This window comes from Panthera leo, chromosome D3, assembly GCF_018350215.1.
Source record: "Panthera leo isolate Ple1 chromosome D3, P.leo_Ple1_pat1.1, whole genome shotgun sequence".
Taxonomy (NCBI): domain Eukaryota; kingdom Metazoa; phylum Chordata; class Mammalia; order Carnivora; family Felidae; genus Panthera; species Panthera leo.
In genome coordinates, this window is record NC_056690.1 from 7,337,770 (window position 1) to 7,356,123 (window position 18,354).

At 47.4% G+C, this 18,354-nt stretch overlaps 1 protein-coding gene across 2 annotated transcripts in view; it reads right to left on the bottom strand.

Annotated features, from left to right (window-relative positions):
• LOC122204200 (MLX interacting protein) overlaps nucleotides 1–8,719 on the bottom strand; it is a 58,649-nt gene extending 49,930 nt beyond the window's left edge. For both annotated transcript variants that reach the window (XM_042911506.1, XM_042911505.1), the window contains exon 1: nucleotides 8,211–8,719. In XM_042911506.1, coding sequence (XP_042767440.1) covers nucleotides 8,211–8,623 — 413 coding nt within the window. In that variant the 5' untranslated portion in view covers nucleotides 8,624–8,719. The remainder of the gene's footprint in view (nucleotides 1–8,210) is intronic.
• Between the last annotated feature and the right edge of the window lie 9,635 nt (nucleotides 8,720–18,354).

Here is an 18,354-nt window from a genome sequence, read left to right on the forward strand (position 1 = left end):
ACTGCAGATCCTTGTCTTTCTTTAATCCTCCAGGCCCAGTCCACTGGCACGTCCAAAACCCACCCTGAATCCATCCGCTTCTCCCACCTCCGCTGCTGCCATTCTAGCCTGAGAAAGGCCCAACGGCCTCCCAAGTGCTGCCCCAGCTTCTACTCTTGCCTCCTATCAACTGGTCTCCACGGAGCAGCCTCGACAAGCTATATTCCCCAGGGCGGCGAGCACAAGATCCCACCTCCTCACCAACAAGGCCCCTTGCCTCTTGAGTCTCACCTTCTACCGCTCACCTTGCCCTCAACATTCTAGCCACACTGGCCTTCCTTCTAGCCCCGCAATGTGCCAAGTTCATTCCACCCTGGGCCTTTGCCTCGGGCTCTTCTGCAGCCCGGAATGCCTATCCGTGCCTGGCTCCCACTCACCACTCAGGTTTCAGCTCAACCTAAAATGTCACCTCCTCAGAAGACTTCTCTGACCAGCAAGCTAAAGTATCTTCCTCCCATCCCCCTATCACTTTCCTTCTTTCATCCTGTTTTATGGTCTTCACTGCACCAACAATATAAATCTGATTTGCTTACCGATTCCCTTTGTTAGAATATAAACTCCATGCGGGGAGATGACTCATGTTCCTTGTTTACTACTGTATCTTCAAGCCTACAGCTGTGTCTGGCACCCAACAGAGGCCTGACTAACTTCTCGAAGGAAAGAGCCAGACTCATGCTCTGTGGCCTGTGAGGTTCTACTCAGAGAGGAAGGGGACAGCTAGTCTCCCCCCTACCCCCAAACATTTTAATTGGAGGCTATGCGGCTAACTTAGGCAACTGGCAAAGAGCACTGATGGTAGCAGGAAGCTCTAAGCAAGGTCTGAATGTGAAACACAGGCCGTGGGTGAGCTCTGGTCAGGCAGATGCAGAAGCTCCTCTAAGGAGAAGTTTTATTTTTTCATGCTTGTTTATTTATTTTTGAGAGAGAGAGAGGAAGAGTAAGAATCCCAAGCAGACTCCACACTGTCGGCACAGAGCCTGACCGGGGCTCAAACTCACAAACCACGAGGTCCTGAACTGAGCCGAAATCCAGAGTCAGACACTTCACCGACTGAGCCCCCTAGGCACCCCTAAGCAGAAGCTTTGACACAGAGAAGAAACAGGGCTGCAGGTAAGCGAGCCAGCTGGCAGTGGGCTAAGCAAGGCTGCAAGGAAACCAGGCTGAAAACAGGCTGAGAGAAGAGCCGAGTCACTTCACAGGGATGAAGCGGGAAGGAAGGACAAGCCCCCGCCCCGGGGCGGAGGACCCAGAGCGGCCGGGAACCCAACTCTAGTCCGCACTAGTTCAGGCAATGCTAGGAACCCTGGGATCATCGTGAGGTTACCAGCACCCTTCCCAATCCTTGCAATAAACCCGTATCACACGGGGAAGCACAAGAGGGTCCCTGATCCATGCAGCTGGAAGAGTTCTGCCTACATAAAACACAAGTCCTGAGGCCTGGAATTCTAACCATAGACAGAATTCCAACAAAAGATGGAAAAGATCATCTAAGATATTTGCTGTCTGCACTGCACATATTCTACCCAAGAAAATGGGAGCTCACACTGAATTCTTCATCATTGTATGAATCCTTAAAAGTAAGTAAAATTGGGGCACCTGGGTGGCTCAGTCAGTGGAGGCCAACTCTTGATTTCAGCTCAGGTAATGATCCTAGGGCCATGGGATCGAGCCCTGTGTTGGGCTACATGCTGAGCGGAACCTGCTTAAGATTCTCTCCCTCTCTCTCTCTAATTAAAAAAAAAAAAAAAAGTAAAATTAGCTTTCTATAATATCCTATCCTATCAATTATAGTGAGGACTAAGGCTAAGACCCATTCTACAGACTTCTCCTTATATAACAAGGACCCTCCTATCACTAGATCCCCTGAACTGCCACCTACTACACCAGCATTAAATTGATAGAACTCGAGAATGGGCTGCTATGTGTTCCTGTGGTTAAGGAAGAGCTAAAAATGCCTTTTTATAGCTGAGTCATGTGTTTCAAAACATGACCTCAAGAAACACTTCAAACCAGGCTGTATGGCTGCTATAATAAATGACACAAAAGTGAGTGGCTTAAAACACCACCTATTTAGGGGTGCCTGGGTGGCTCAGTCAGTTAGGCACCCAACTCTTGATTTCGGTCAGGTCATGATCACACAGTTCATGGGATCGAGCCCCACATCGGGCTCTGTGCTGACAGCATGAAGCCTGCTTAGGATCCTCTCTTTCTCCTTCTCTTTCTCTTGTGCTTCTCCCCTGCACATGTGTGTATGTGTCTGCATGTGTGCCCACACTCTCTCTCTCTCTCTCTCTCAAAACGAACAACCAACCAACAGCAACAAAAAAAGAACACCACCTATTTATTACCTTAGAGTTCTGGGAGTCAGAAGTCTGTCGTGGGTCTCACTAGGCTAAAAATCAAGGTGTCAGCAAGGCTGGGTTCCCTCTGAAGCTCTAGGGCAGAATGTATTTGCCCGCCTTTTCCAGCGTCTGGAGGCACCCACATTCCTTAGCACACTGCCCCTCCTCCATCTTCAGAGCCAGCAACATCAGGCCAGGATTTCTCCTGCTGATCTCTGTCTGCTTCTCTCTGATTTCCTCTCCTATTTTTATGGACCTCGGTGATTACTGTGGGCCCACCCAGAAAATCCAAAATAATCTCCTCATTTTAGAGGTAGGTGATTAGTGGGGTGCCTGGCTGGGTCAGTTTGTAGACCATGCCACTCTTGATCTCGGGGCCATGAGTTTGAGCCCCACATCGGGCGTGGAGCCTACTTTAAAAAATCAATCAATCCATCAATAATTTATAAATAAACAAACAAACAAACAAATAAATAAAGGTAGCTGATTAGCAACCTTGATTCCTCTTTGCCATGTAACCCAGCGTATTCACAGGTTCTGGGGATTAGGATATGGATCTTGGGGGAGGAGCGGGGAGGGCGAGGGGTCATTAATCTGCCACAACAGTCCAAATGAGTCACAATACAAATGCCATTCAACGAAAGCATTCACCCTATTGTCCCACTCCATACCAACATCCCCTAAAGCCCTGTTCCACAGAGTCTGTGTTTGTCTTTGCACAAGTGAAGATAAATAGGTTCACCAAGGACAAGTTTATGATGTTGGCTTCCAAGTACCTGAACTTCCCTTTTCAATCGCACATGTATTTCTTAATCACCCAGTATGTACCAGACACTGTTAGGATCTGTGGGAAAGTCAAAGATAGCATGAAGCGTGTCAGGTCAGGCCTATGTAACGATTTGAGGCAGAATCGATAAGGGTCATGGATTTACAAAGGAATGTGGCGTCCGTTCCCCTTGGGAGGCCTTGCTAGGGCAACAGTGCTTGAGCTGGGTCTTGAAGGAAGGGCAGGACTTCATGGGTGCTGAAGAGCGTGGAGCATGGAAAGGCACGGAGCAGCCCAAGGCATTTCTTTTCCCCACCTTGGTTTCCCCAGGCCTTACTTTAGAAGGACTGGCCCTTTCACCTCCTATAGAACCACAGGCTTTTGTGAACAGATGCGGGAGGCAACTTTTCAGCTCCAGAGTCACTGCCTTGGACAAGGTGCCTCAACTCAGCAACAGGACTAATTAACTCCCAAACTTGGGGTGGGGGGTTGTTTTTTTAATATGAAACATGAGGATCCACCACCACCCCCACCCCCACCCCCCCCACACACACACCTAAGAAGGCTATTGTGAGAGTTGCTTAAGATCATGTAAAGAGACTCCAGGACATAGCAGTGTGTGAATTCTCGTCTTCTTCCACCCCAGCAAACAACCTCGAACCTCGTTTCTCAGGCGTTTCCCAACCGTACAGCCTTTCTTCACCCTTCCATCAGGATGGCAATTAGCCAATCAGCCTCTACACGAAAAGGAAATATGCTCCTAGACTACTAATGGAAGAAGACAGAAAAGGAATATGGAGCTTCCTGCTGGGGAATACGGTCCATAACTGCTGACGGTTAACATGGGGAAGGGGAGGTAAGTATTAAACCCTGATGTCAGGGGAAAGTATCCACACTGATAGCAATTATATAAACTCTCAATCTCAGCGCCGCCATCAGAACTGGTTCACGTTTTTTATTGCAGACCTTGCTAATTATTCTACCACTGCCTGTTTTATCTGCCCCCCACCCCTAGTTCATGAGCTCGTCAAGGACAGACACTGCCTCTGTCACCTCTGTAGCCCTCATTCCCACCTCAGTGCACGCCCCGCAGCGCACACTATATAATGATCAAAAACTGAAAAAAGTGCAAAAGAAGAAAACCTGTTTATCTTCGGCATGGCTGCAGAGTAGTAAATTTAGTCATCTGTGTGAACGGTTCTCATTTACAACTGGTTACCACACCTAGCATTAGAAAGTACCTCTACTGAAAACTTAAAATTTGGAGGTCACCGTGCTCTAAACTTTTAATCCTTGCTACTCCTTAAATCTGGCAGAGATTGCCACTCTGGGTTAGGAACAGAGAGTTTCTATACAGAGTACACATATACAGGGGTACGTTTTAGGAATTTGTATCCCAAAGCTATCTTACAGGTCTGAATTAAAGGTCTCTTCAGATATCCATTTAAGCAGAAACCCACTGTCCAGAAAGCTACTGCTTATCACTAAATACATAAAGACAACATCTCTAACCCTCCAGAAACATTCACACCTAGGCTCCCCAATAAATAAAGAGTTACATAAAAAGGTAGAGAAGTGAAACCAAAACCAACCACAAAAAGCTATCTACTAGATGTGCTCAGAATCTGTGTGGGTGAGTTACATGTGTGACATTCCTTAAAATGCTAAGAGGGCAAGAACCATGAACTATGTTCTAGAGTACATAGCTCCATTGTGGAGCGTGGAAAGCATACGCAAAGCAAGAATGTGTCTATTTAGTATTTGTCAAGCAAGCATTTGAAAGCCACACTAAGATACCCCAGTGAGATATGTCAGTTCCTTCAGTTTACAGAGGAGGAATCTTGTCCTCAGCTGGGTGAGGACACAGAATTGGATGCAGCCTGCGAAGCCTTCTCTTGCCTCCTACTAGACACATTCACAGACATTATCTCAGTTATCCTCACCTCCACCCTGCAGAGGAGTTTTACTCTCCCCGTTTTATAGTGGCAGACAGGAAGGCTCTGAAAAGGTCAACCATGGGCGCTTTCCCCCCATCATCTATCGCCTAAGTTTGCCTTGGGGAAAGGCAACTTCTTCCCCTCCAAAATGTCCCAGTGATTGAGCACACACCGTAGGACCAAATCAAGATGCTCTGCTACAGGGCTAGCATCACAGAGCGGGAAGGACATGGATTCTAAGGCCAGATGCACGGAGCTGGAATCACCTCGGCACTGTTACTTGCCCAGGAGGGTCACTGGGCACACTCACACACAGTCCCCACTCCTCCAACACCCTATTCCCCCACCAAAGTCAGTCTCGCCAAAGACTTTTTCAGGGTTCAAGACTTTGCATGTTCAGGAACAGATCATATTCAGAATCCCTGGACCACTTCACAGGACGGGGGAAAAAATAACCACAGCTTCCCCTGTGCTTAGTTCCTCCCCCAAAGAGCTGCTGAACCTCATCTGGAAACAGCTGGGAGACAGCAGTTAACAGGAAACCAAAAAAAAAAAAAAAAAAAAAAAAAAAAAAAGACAGCACAGAGTGTACCAGGGAGAGTTAGGCAGCTAGAACCAAGAGGCCAGGGAACAGACAGGAAGCTGAGGTTAGGAAGAGCCTAGGCCAGAAACAGTCTTGCAGGAGAGGAGGCCCCACTGTCCTTCCTCTAGGCCCAAGAAGGAAAAAACCCGGAAAACAGTGGCGAGGGCTGGAACCCCACAAAAAGGGAAGTCAGACCACCAGTGGTGAGATCGAGTGTGCTTTCCTCCCTACCCCCATCTCAACCCTCCTTCTCTGAGAGCCAGCTAGTGGTCATAATAGGACAGCTGAGGTCAGAAACTCACTTCTGTTCGCTGCTTTCTGTGCCAGAGGCTACAGCCCAGACAACTGGTTTTGAGTCGTTCCTCTGTCAATCTGTATCACGGCTCCACACTGCCAACTGAACTCAGGGGCAGTCGCATCAGCCTCACACGGAGAGACAAAGAGTATCTTCATGAGAAATTACTAGGCAGATACCCACTGGAGGCTTGCAGCGGCAGGACTTGAGCACAGAGAACTACAGCAAAGCGAGAGAGCCAGCGGGGCTGGAGGTCTTGAAGAGCAAGGTAAGGGTGCATTTGGCAATCAAGAAACTTAATTGAGCGATGGCTAGTTGCCAAAATATTTTTGAAAGAAGTGGGGGAAAAATGCCATTACTAAAATTCTTTGGTGTTATTTAATAATAAGCCTGTGGGTTATCCAAACTGAGGGCAAAGGGAAGTCTGGTTTATTTTTCCTTTAGCAGAGATTAGGTGAGATCTTTCTACCCCATGGCTCCTGCTACATAATCATCCCTTCTCTCCCTGTACACGAAGAAGTTTATATTAAAATAAAGAAAAGGATTAAGTTCTCTTAATAAAACACATTCCTGTCTTTCCCTTATAGTTTTGTTTGAAAAGGCTCTTGTGGTGTATGCTACAATCTAGGTGGGTTTGATTCCAGCGAAGTGCTCAAATTTTAAGACTGAGTAAGCAGGGCTAAAAGAGGGCTGCAATCTCAATTCCAATTCCAAAAAAAAAAAAAAAAAAAGAACATCTTCACGGGCTCAGTGCCAGCTCAAACTGGCAAGACCAGAGAATCAGAGCAGAGCCTAACCAATATGCCACGAAAGGGGGATGGGAGGAGAGCTATGGGTAATGTACTGCAGCCATGTGGCAAACAAACCACCAGGGAAACCTTCAAGAGAGGAAATGGGGGGGGGGGGGGGCGGGGGGTTTGTTTCAGGAACATAACAAAGGAACAAGTTGACTAATCATTTATTCCAGTGGGGGAAAATGCCACCCGGAGCCATGTTTTGACTTCAGGTAAATGTGTAATGTTTTAACTTGGATATATCTGGGTTTAAAGGCTCTCCCAAAAAACAACAACAACAACAACAACAAGGAGTGGGGGGAATGTACCTATTTTTCTTTACGCTGTCTCTGGAGTCTCCAAGAAAACTTTTCCTGTGCCGCCTGCAGAGCAGACCTAAGACAGCCCAAGCCAGCCCAGTTACTAATGCAATCACCCCCACTCAGCAGAGATCCTATCATGAGCTTGGTGCAGGACTGACTGCTCTGCACTGCAGATGGCCCGGAGAAGTTCTGTCGCTGAGGCAGAAGTCGCTGGGCACAAATACCTAACGTGCGCACCAAAGAAGGAGGAGAGAGTGGAAAGACAGTTTATCTCATGAGGGCCAGGTATATCTGTGACTTAGAAAAAAGGGATCTCTGCCCAGAGCTGGGTCCACATGTCAGGATGGTGTCTGGGATGCCTGCCCTCAACAATGCCATCTCCATATAGTGTTTCAGGGCTGACCCCAGAACCTTCCAACTTGCCAGGAGGGCAGACTGCACCTCCAACAGCTGTGGTTCCAAAAGTCAACCTAGGAAGCACCCAGGCTGGCTGCTAAGGTGGGAGAGGGTGTCCCAATAAAGTGGATGTGAGAAGACCCAGCCTCCCTCTGCTGGGACAATAAGAAAAGTAAGCTAACATTTAGGGAGCATCTACCTACGTGTCAGGCAGTGGGATAAAAGCACTACCTATCTCCTTCCATCCCTAAAATAGCCGATGGAGGCTGATATTACTGTCATCCCCTCTCCGTAAAGGAGGAAGCAGTCTCCAGGATTTTACACAACCATTAAAGACTGGAACCAGCACTTAAGCCACCCCTGGACAGGTGCTCCGAACCACTACTCGATATTGCCGAAGCACACAAAGCGTTTGGGCGAAAGGGTGGAGAGTCGAGTAACACAAGGTGCAGCCTGTATTTGCAGCTTTTTCGTGTCCCAAATCGGTGGCCTGGGGACACTGGAGGGGAGGGCCTGGATGGAGAACGTGAAGCCGGAAGAACGCAAGCCCTGCTGGCAGGGGAGGAGGCCAGGACACGGACCCCTCTCGCTACCACGGAGGATCCCAGACCCATAAACACTCCCAAAGGGACAGGAGCCAATGGGAATGCGTGCAGCCCCGGGGTCCTCGGGCGGTCGAGCCCTCCGCGCTGGTTTTGTCAAACTAGGAAGCTCCACTCGAGAGGTGGGGCCGGCCCGGGGTCGCCGGGTCCCTACCTGTAGGCCAGAGTCATGCACTCGAAGAGTTTGGTGAGCGAGGCGTCGATGGACAGGTGGCAGGAGCTGGTCTTGCCGAAGCTGTAGGTCTGGCACGTCTGCTTGTTGACCGTGTCGAAATCGTAGCCCTTCTTGGGCGGGTGCTCGCGGTGCGGCGACGACACCATGAAGTGGCCGCTGTGGATGATCTGCTGGCGGCGCGGAGGCTCCTCGCGGCCAGGCCCGGCCCTGGGCGGCGGCGGCGCGGCGCTCGCGTGGGCCCGGGCCGGGGTGGCCGAAGCGCAGGCGGGCGGCGGGGACGGCTCATCCGTGTCCGAGTCGTCGTCGTCCTCAGGCACCTGAGGCTTGAGCAGCACCGGGCGGCCCCGACTGCGGGGCCGGCGCGGGGAACACATGAAGACGTCGGCGGCCATGGGGGGTGCCGGCCGGGGGCATCCCCCGGGGCTCGGGGCGACGCGAACGAGCGAAGCAGACAGGGCGCCGGCCCAGCCCGCGCGCGGACTGTCCGCGAGCGCGCGGCGGGACTAGAGGGGGAGGGCGCGGGGCGGGCCGACTGGGCAGACTCGGCGCCGGCCCAGGCGTGACGTCACCGGCGCGTCTCGGCCAATCGGCTGCCCGCGTCGGCCTCTTAAAGGTGCAGGGGAACCTTTCCGTATCTAGGCGGACAAAAAAGCAGGGGGGTGGGGCGAGGAGGAAGGTTGCCGGAAGCCACGCCTTGATGCCCCGCCCCTCGCCGCCCCCACCCTCTCCGGGCTGCCTGAGATGCTGTGGGAAGCAGTGGCCAGGGAATGCCACTCGCAAGTGTCCTAGCCTTGGAGAGGCGTTGGACAAGTGGTGCTGTGCCGACCCCGCCCCACGGTCCCGGGAATCGCGCTGTGGGCGGGGCCGGGGCTCCACGTGGTGGGTGGAGGTGGGGCTCCTTCCCCCTCCCCCTCGCTGGCTGGCTCGGCCGGGCCTGTAACTGAGTCCTGGCAGCAAGTCCCTTGTGTTGCTGGGCGCGTTGGTTATTGTCCCCATTTAATTGATGAGAAGACTTGAGTCTCTGATACCAAAGGCATTTTTCTAAAGCAGAAACCAGATCAAGAACGCTTCTCACTTAAACCTCATACCCGCAGAGGTGGAAACTGGCTCCGCCAAGTTAAGGTGCTTTCCAAAAAGGCATCACGGTTAGTACGTGGCAGAGCCACCAGCTCCTTTAACTAGGTCTCAAAATACTGTCGTTATTGTTAAGATCTTAAATTTAGACGCTGAACCAGCCCCCAAGCAATTCTAAAAGGGAAAATTGTGAACCCTAGTTTTCTTCTCTTTCAAATAGGGAACAATTCTATGCCTCAAAATTGCGACAGTTAAAAATGATTATAAATCACTTAACACAGTGCCTAGCACAGAATGAGCACTAAAGAAATGTACTACAGACTGAAGCAATGGAACCGACCTGACCAGAGGTACCTAGAAATTGCCAATACTCCATCACTCCGGACCCACAGAAATAGCAATTTCAAATGGTTCAACCTAATAGTTGCCACTTCTAGAAAGCTGTCAAGGCTTCAGGGGCTCAAAGCCAGCCTGTGATGGCGGCCATGTTGGGAAGATGGGGTTTGACAGGGCATCAGGAGGGGGAAAGAGGCCCCTGGCCAAGAGCACCCACGCTACTTCCAGCAGGGCCTTGAGCGTCCTCCATAGCTTCTCCTTTCAAACCAGTTTCACTTCCAGATTTGGGTGGGCACTGAGGGCCCTGCCCCACCCTCTTCCTGGCAAGGGCCTCCGGAAGAGGTGGGTGTTCAGAGAGAAAGTGACAAACGGCTTTTACCAAAGTAGCTGTGCATCCTCCTTCCCCAGTTGTCTTCAAGGACAGATAGGCCCGAGGGACTGGCAGCTTCACGTGTGAGTTTGAGATCTTCCCCGTTGCCCAAACCACCCTTCCCAGCGCTGGTTGCAGATGTCTGAAAGGCCACCCTTTGACTTGTCTTCCTTCATCTGAAGACTTTTCTCCTTGGTGAACTCTTAAATGCCCAGCCGCATTGTCTAACAAGAGGGAAATTGTTGAATATATTATGGCCCCGAATGTAACAGAACACTACATATCAAATGAAGCAAATATTATTGACATGGAAAGATGTCCATGATATACTGTTGGGTGAAAAAACAACTTTTAAAAAGTTATCAGTAGTTTGAGATCAATTTCAAAAAAATACTTATAAAATCATATCTGTATGTGTGTGTGTGGGTGGGTGGGTGGAGAGAGAGAGAGAGAAGGTGAAGCTTAGTGTTCACACTAGTTATCTCTGGGTGGGGTGCTTCTTACTTTCTTCATGTTTATCTATTTTCTAATTTCTTAAAAGAAACAATTATTACTTGTATACCTTTTTTTTGGAGCGTACTCCATTTCTCTTTGGTTTCTTAGCACGAAAGACATCCATGTGGGAGGATGTATACTTTACTTTTTTAATTTAAAAAAGTAAACATTGGGGTGCCTGGATGGCTCAGTTGGTTGAGCGTCTGACTCTTCATCTTGGCTCAGGGCTTGATCTCACTAGATCAAGCCCTGAGTTGGGCTCCGTGCTGGAGGTGAAGCCTACTTCAAAAAAAAAAAAAAAAAAAAAAAGAAACCTCAATTCCCTGGGAGGACAGAACCTCTAAAGGCTGATGTTGTAAACTGGCCACCCATAGGCCATATGCAGTGCACAAACATGCTTTGTGTAATCCTCACCATAAATTCCTAAAGATTATATTAGAGAAAAAAATAAGACTGGAGGAAAGCACAGTTTAAAATGCAGGAAGAAAAGAACCACCAAGAGTGAGATCTGGAGGGGGTTGCAAAAAACAATCAGAGGCTAGCGGGAGAAGGTCTCAGGGACAGTGTACTGGGATATGTGGAAATGATGGCAGAGAATCTAGGCTGAGGGCCTCCACCTTCCTTCCTGCACAGTATCAGGCAGCAACAGCCACGTGCACAGAGGGACATGCAGGACAGTGCTCCAAGAGAGCTAACAACCCCCATGAAGGACAGAGAGCTCCCACACCCAGCAAACCACAAGAACACAGAACCTCATGGAACAGCCATCTCTTCTCAAAAAATTGGAAGCACTCCATTATAATCAAATCAGCAATCAGGCAAACAGGAATTCCCAAATACAGAGTATTACAGACCAGCAAACGTCAGCAAACAGTTAAGGAAAGCCAGCCCTCTGGAAGAAAACTACCTAAGAACTAACAAACAAGGGGGAAAGTTAGCGGAACAAACAGAATACTTTAAAAATAATTAATAGCTCTAGAAAGAGTGTGGAAGATTCTGCACCCACCAAGCAACAACTCATTATAGTTTCTTTGTGAAAAGAAGCAAACAGAGGTCTTGGAAAATAAAAATAAATATATATAACATATATCAAATATAAAAATAATGATTTTGAAAAGCTGAGTTGATAGCAGAATGGATAGGGCTAAAAGAGTAGCAAGCTAAAAGATTAAACTGAGAATTTCTCCTCAAAATTCTAAAAGGACGAAGAAAGTAAATGACCTGGAGGGATACGTTCAAAAGTTCTAGCGCCTGCCTAATAGTTCTAGAAAGAAAGAAGAAAGTGAATGAGGGAGGAAAGAAATAGAGGAAATAATTAAAGCAGAAGGAAAAGAGGGGCGCCTGGGTGGCTCAGTCGGTTACGTGTCCGACTTCAGCTCAGGTCATGATCTCACAGCTTGTGAGTTCGAGCCCCACATCCGGCTCTGTGCCGACAGCTCGGAGCCTGGAGCCTGCTTCGGATTCTGTGTCTCCCTGTCTCTCTGCTCCTCCTCTGCTCATGCTCTGTCTCTCTCTCCTTCAAAAATAAATAAACATTAAAAAAAAAAAAAAGAAGAAGAAGTAAAAGAAAATTTTCCAGTGCTTAAAATAGAAGCATTCTGTATGGATCAATATAGGCTGATTGTGCTGTGATAGCAAACCACACCCAAATTTCAACACACAAAGGTGTGTTTTTTGGCTCAAGCTCCCTACGTATTTGCTGTGTGTCCATCACAGGTCAGCAATGGGCTCTGCTGGTTGTAGTCACTCCAAGACTCAGGCTGACATTGCAGCCACCATCTAGAATGTTGCCCATCGTGGTGGCAGAAAGGAAGAGAAAGCTCAATAGGTCTCACTTTGTCAGTTAAATGGTCCAGCCCAGAAGTGAGATGCACTCACAATTCATTGACTAGAGCATGGCCTCACCCAAGGAGGAAGGAGCCAGGAAGTGCAATCCGATCATATGACTGTAAGTATTGGATGAATAGCACTGACGACTGATGATCAACTATACCTTTGGTTTCCAGAAATGCAATACTATGGATGACTCTCAAAAGCATTATGCTTAGTAAAAGAATTCAGACTCAAAAGGCCATACATTATTTGATTCCATTTATATGACATCTGTAAAAGGCAAAATACACAGGGACAGAAAAACCAGATCAGTGGTTGCCAGGAGCTTGTGGGGAGGAAACTGACTACAAAAAGGAACCAGAGAACAATTTGTGGTGATGAAAATACTCTCTCTTGATTATGGTGGTGCTTATGTGACTGTGTAAGTTTCTCAAAAATCATAAAAATATATGCCTGAAAAGAGTGAGTTTTCCCTCAACAAGTCTTGGAGGATAAAAGGTTAAATGACTTTTTCATCCATAGGCCATATTTGAAAGAGTTACTGGAGGTTGTTCTTCAGTAAAACAAGAATTAAATTCAAGTAAAATTAAGATAGGGAACATAAGAAACAGGGTAGAGCAAAACAAACAAACAAAAAAAGAAAGTAAAACTTAAAAGTTTTAAATTATTATTTTAAAAGATTTTTATAAAAATAAAATATAAAAAATAAAGATTAAAAAAAACAAATTATGTTATTATGTTAGAAGGCTTATAATTAACCCACACCACCCATGCCATGCCCCTTACTACCTGACAGTCCTACCTACCTCCTCCAGAGAGGTAACACTTTTCAAATTTTTAGTGATCACTTCTAGTATTTATCTCCAAATTAAAAAAAAAAAAAAAAGCAAAACCTCTCTCCCTATATATATCCTAAAATCATCAATTTCAGACATCATTTATTGACTTACTATGTTAGAATGATTTTTTTAATGTTTATTTATTTATTTTGAGAGAGAGAGAGAGCATGAGCAGGGGAGGGGCAGAGGAAGAGGTGGAGAGAGAGAATCCTAAGCAGGCTCCATGCTATCAGCTGATAGCATGGAACCTGATTCAGGGTTCAAACTCGCAAACCATGAGATCATGACCTGAGCTGAAACCAAGAGTCAAACGTTTAACCAACTGAACCACCCAGGTGCCCCTGGAATGATTTTAATTTATTTTTTTATAGATGTCTTTCCTCTCCCATTTTACCACTATAGTTACATTATATTTTGTTAAATTCATATTCAGTGTTTTTATATTTTGGCCACAAAAGTATTGTGCACTATGATTTCTTTTCCTTGTTCCTTTGAACAAAAAATTGTTCAAATTTTTGTTTTTCCTGGAGTTAACAATTGTGTCACTTTTCCCATTTTCTTAGTTTTCCTTGAACCTATGGTTTAAGTCTTCCTATAACATCCGATAGTTTTCTTAAATACCTCTCAGTACAATTTTGACAGAGTCAGCCCTGTCAGAGTCTATCAACCTCAATTTTTCCCACTGAAGTCTTTTGTCCTAGCAATCTGGATTGATTGTTGCGTAGGCTTAATGCATAGCTATTGTCCCGGGACCTCCCGTTATCATCCTGGACACTTACTTCCTTGATCTTGTGTCAGATGTACTATTTCCTAAGCTCTGTATGGTGGTTTGGATCCCCTTTCATCAGTTTTTACAATTGTTTGTCAGACCCCAGCCACCAAAAGGGTGAAGCAGATCGCGAGCAAGTACGCTTTTTAGGAAGGCTTGAACACTGCAGGAGATACGCTTGCAACAGTTGACTTCTCATCCACATGTTGTGGGCCTTGCAAAATGACCCATCCTTTCTCCATTCCCTCTCTAAAAAATGTTCCAACACGGTGTTCCTTGCAGCCGATGTGGATGACTGTCAGGATATTGCCTCAGAGTAAATGTGTGTGTAGTACTTCGAACAGTGCCTGGCACCTAGTATGTGGGCTATGTTGGCTTATTATTCTTATTCTTATTTTTATTTGTTTTGTTTGGTTGGGGTGTAATTTGCATACAAGGAAGCTCTCTCTCTAGTGTACAGTTCCATGAATTTTAAAAAATATATACTGTCATGAAATCACCACCACAATCAAGATAGGGAATATTTCTGATACCCACACACACACACACACACACACAGAGGCTTCCCTTGTATCCCCCCCTCCTTCCACCCCAGTCCCTGGCAACCACTGATCTGCTTCTCGTCCCTGCTGTTTTGCTCTTTCTAGAACACCATACAAATGGAATCTTTCAGTAAGTAGCCTTGAGTCTGGCTTCTTTCACTTAGCGTAATGCATCGGAGATCTCCTCTATCCTTCAGTGTCTCTGTAGTTCATTCCTGTTTACTTCTGAGTAGGATTTCATTTGAGGAATGTACCACAGTTTGTCGATCCACTCAGCCATTGAAGACCGTTTCAGTCGCTTCCAGCTTGGGGTGATTATATAAATAAGGCCACTATAAACTTTTATGCATAAGCTTTTGTACATTTTAATGCCTCTTAGATAAATATGTGTAGGCGTGGGATTTCTGGGTTGTATGGTAAGTTGACGCTTAACTGTACAAGAATCTGCCAAACTATTTTCCAAACGGCTGTGCCGTTTCACCACCCCACCAGCAGCATAGGGGGGGTCTGGTTTTGCTACATCCTCGCTGGTACTTGGTGTGGTCTCTCTTTTTAGCTATTCCAGTAGGAGTGTCCTGGGTCTCACTGGGCTTTTAATCTGCGTTTCCCTAATAACTGATCATGTTCAGCGTCTTTTATGGGCTTATTTGCTTCCCATATATTTTCTTTGATGAAATGGCTATGCTACTATTTTGCTAGGTTTCGGGGGGGGGGGCAGTGTTTGCTTTCTTCTTCTCAACTCTTGAGAGTTCCTTATATATTCTAGATACAAGTTCTTTATCAGTTATGTGTTCTGCCAAGATTATCTGCCAGTCTGTGTCTTTTCATCTCATAACAGTGTCTTTAGCAGAGCAGAAGTTTTGAATTTTGATGAAGTCCAATGTATTAGCTTTTCCTTGTATAGTTAGTACGTGATGCCATGTTTAAAAAAGCTCTGCCAGGCCACCTGTGTGGATCGGTCGGTTGAGCGTCCGACTTCAGCCCAGGTCATGATCTCACAGTTTGCGAGTTCAAGCGCCATATTGGGCTCCATGCTGACAGTGTGGAGCCTGCTTGGGATTCTCTCTCTCTCCCTCTCCCTCTGCTCCTCCCCTACTCTCTCAAAAACAAATAAATAAACTTTAAAAATAAATAAATAAACTGGGGCACCTGGGTGGCTCAGTCGGTTGAGCGTCCGACTTCGGCTCAGGTCATGATCTTGTGGTTGGTAAGGTCGAGCCCTGCGTCAGGCTCTGTGCTGACAGCTCAGAGCCCGGAGCCTACTTCAGATTCTGTGTCTCCCTCTCTCTCTCTCTGCCCCTCCCCCATTCATGCTCTGTCTCTCTTTGTCTCAAAAATAGATAAATATTTTTAAAAAAATTTTTTAATTTTTTTTTAACGTTTATTTATTTTTGAGACAGAGAGAGACAGAGCATGAACGAGGGAGGGTCAGAAAGAGGGAGACACAGAATCTGAAACAGGCTCCAGGCTCTGAGCTGTCAGCACAGAGCCCGACGCGGGGCTCAAACTCACAGTCTGTGAGATCATGACCTGAGCCGAAGTCGGCCGCTTAACCGACTGAGCCACCCAGGCGCCCCTAAAAAAAATTTTTTTAATAATACATAAATAAAAATTTAAAAAGCTCTGCCTAACCCCAGTCACAAAGATTTTCTCTTATGTTTTCTTCTAGAAGTTTTGGAGTTACATTTTGGTCTATGATCCATTTTGGGTGAATTTTGGTACAAGGGGCAAGGGACGGGCTGCCGTTCATTCCTTTTGCACGTGGATGCCCAATGGTTCCAGCCTCCGTTGTCAACTGTTTGCAATGAGCATTAACACTATCAGGATTCCCGGTGTTCTGGGGACTGGCAGTCAGCAAGGGGGCATCCTGGCCCCACGTGTCCCTCAAATCTAACAGCGGGGGCCCCGTGCAGCCCTTTGCTGGCAGAGGAATTGGTTTCAGGTCGCTTTACCTCCTCTCTCTCTTCCTGAAATCTCTTGCATAAAACAAACCATGAAAGGGCAGGGGTGGCTTAGTGGTCTGGCAACGTCCCTTTGAAAATAAACAAGTGCAGAAATTGAAAGCCCGCGGCCATCTCTGGGGACTACTCTGAGAAACAGTTTGGGGCCGGTGCATCCGCTGCGCGTGGCTCTCCTGCCCCGGCAGGCAGCAGGTCGGACGTGGCAAAGCCAAACAGGATCCTGATTGCTTCAGATGTCACTTCTGGCCAGGCAGACCACCCCCCGGCTCCAGGCCTTTGCAGAGAGAGGCTGCGCTGGTGGGGGGTGTCTAATCGTCGGGGAGGCCGGAAGAGGTCCATGGCTAAGCAGCCCTGCACAGTTTGTACAGTCGGCCTCCCTCATCTAAGGGACGGTAAGCTCTGTTTTACAGATAGGGAAACTGAGGCGGGGGGAGGCGCGCGCGCGCATGTGTGTGTGTGTGTGTGTGTGTGAAGTAGATGAGTGCAAATTTGGGATTTGGGAGGGACAACTTTATCGAGGTATTGAAGCATACAACTCAGCTTTAAAGAAATTCACACAGCTGTGGGATCCTGCCCACAGTCCAGTGTTAGAGAATATTTTCATCACCTCCTGTCTTCTTGCAGTCCATCCCTGTTGCCACCTGTCCCGGATAACCCAGGCTTTTCCTTCCGTCACCACAGCGTTGCTTTTTCTAGAAATTTCATGCAAATGGAATCACGCAGTAGGCGGTCACAGCGAGATTTCAAGTCAGAATCTAATGAGGAAGCCAGAGAGCCAGGACAGCAGGCACACCTTCACCGAGGGTTTTCCCCGTCCCGCCTGCTGTGTCTCTGAACCCCAGTCTGCACGCCTTTTAAAGAGGCTGCAAACTGGCTCCCCGCCTCAGGGGTGAAGCCAGGGTGAAATGAGATAATGGAGGTCCAATATCTTGCATATTCATAATCAATACTCCATGGAAACTGGAAATAGACCAAACGGCCAGCAGCAGGAGAATGCGTAAGTGCCTTGTCGTGCCTTCACCCTGCGGAATATTCTCTAGCAAGGAGAATGGACTCCAGTGATGTGCAGCCATCCGATGAATCTCACAAACATTGTGTTAAGTGAAACAAGACAGAGGTAAAAGGGCACATACTGTGATTCCATGAACAGAAAGCTCAAAACCGGGCAAAACACACCTGTGCAAAGAGAAGTTGGGAGAGCAGCTGTCCTTCGAGGGGTGGTGACTGGAAAGGACAGCGGGGGGGGGGGGGGGGGGGGGGGGAGGGGGGCGGCGCACAGGTGTATTCAGTGTGTGAAGGTTCATTGAGCTACACTCTCACCAGCTGCGAAATCAACGCAAAGTCCTGCATGGTGCCTGGCACATAGTAGGTAATTATTATTCTTATTCTTTCCTCTGCACGGTGTTTCCGTAGGAAAGTGTGGTTGACTGCAGAGGTTGGCAAACTTTTTCTGTAAAGGGTTCGTTATTACATATTTTTGACTCTGCAAACCATATAGTCTCCACAGCAACTATTCACCTTTGCTGTTGCATCATGAAAGCATCCAGAGATTATATGCAAATGCACGAGCATGGCTGTGTTCCAGTAATACTTTTTTTTTTTAATTTTTATTTTTTGAGAGAGAGAACGTGTATGGGGGAGGGCCAGAGAGAGAGGGAAAGAGAGAATCCCAAGCAGGCTCCACACTGTCAGTCCAGAGCCCAAGGCAGGGCTCAAAACTCACGAACTGTGAGATCATGACCTGAGCCGAAATCAGGAGCCGGACACTTAACTGGCTGAGCCACCCAGGTGCCCCTCAATAATACTTTATTTACAAAAACAGGTCGTGGGCTGGATTTGCTGACTCCTCACCCACAGACAGATGGACCGGATTCCAAAGCCTCCTTCCCAGACAGAGTCACTGC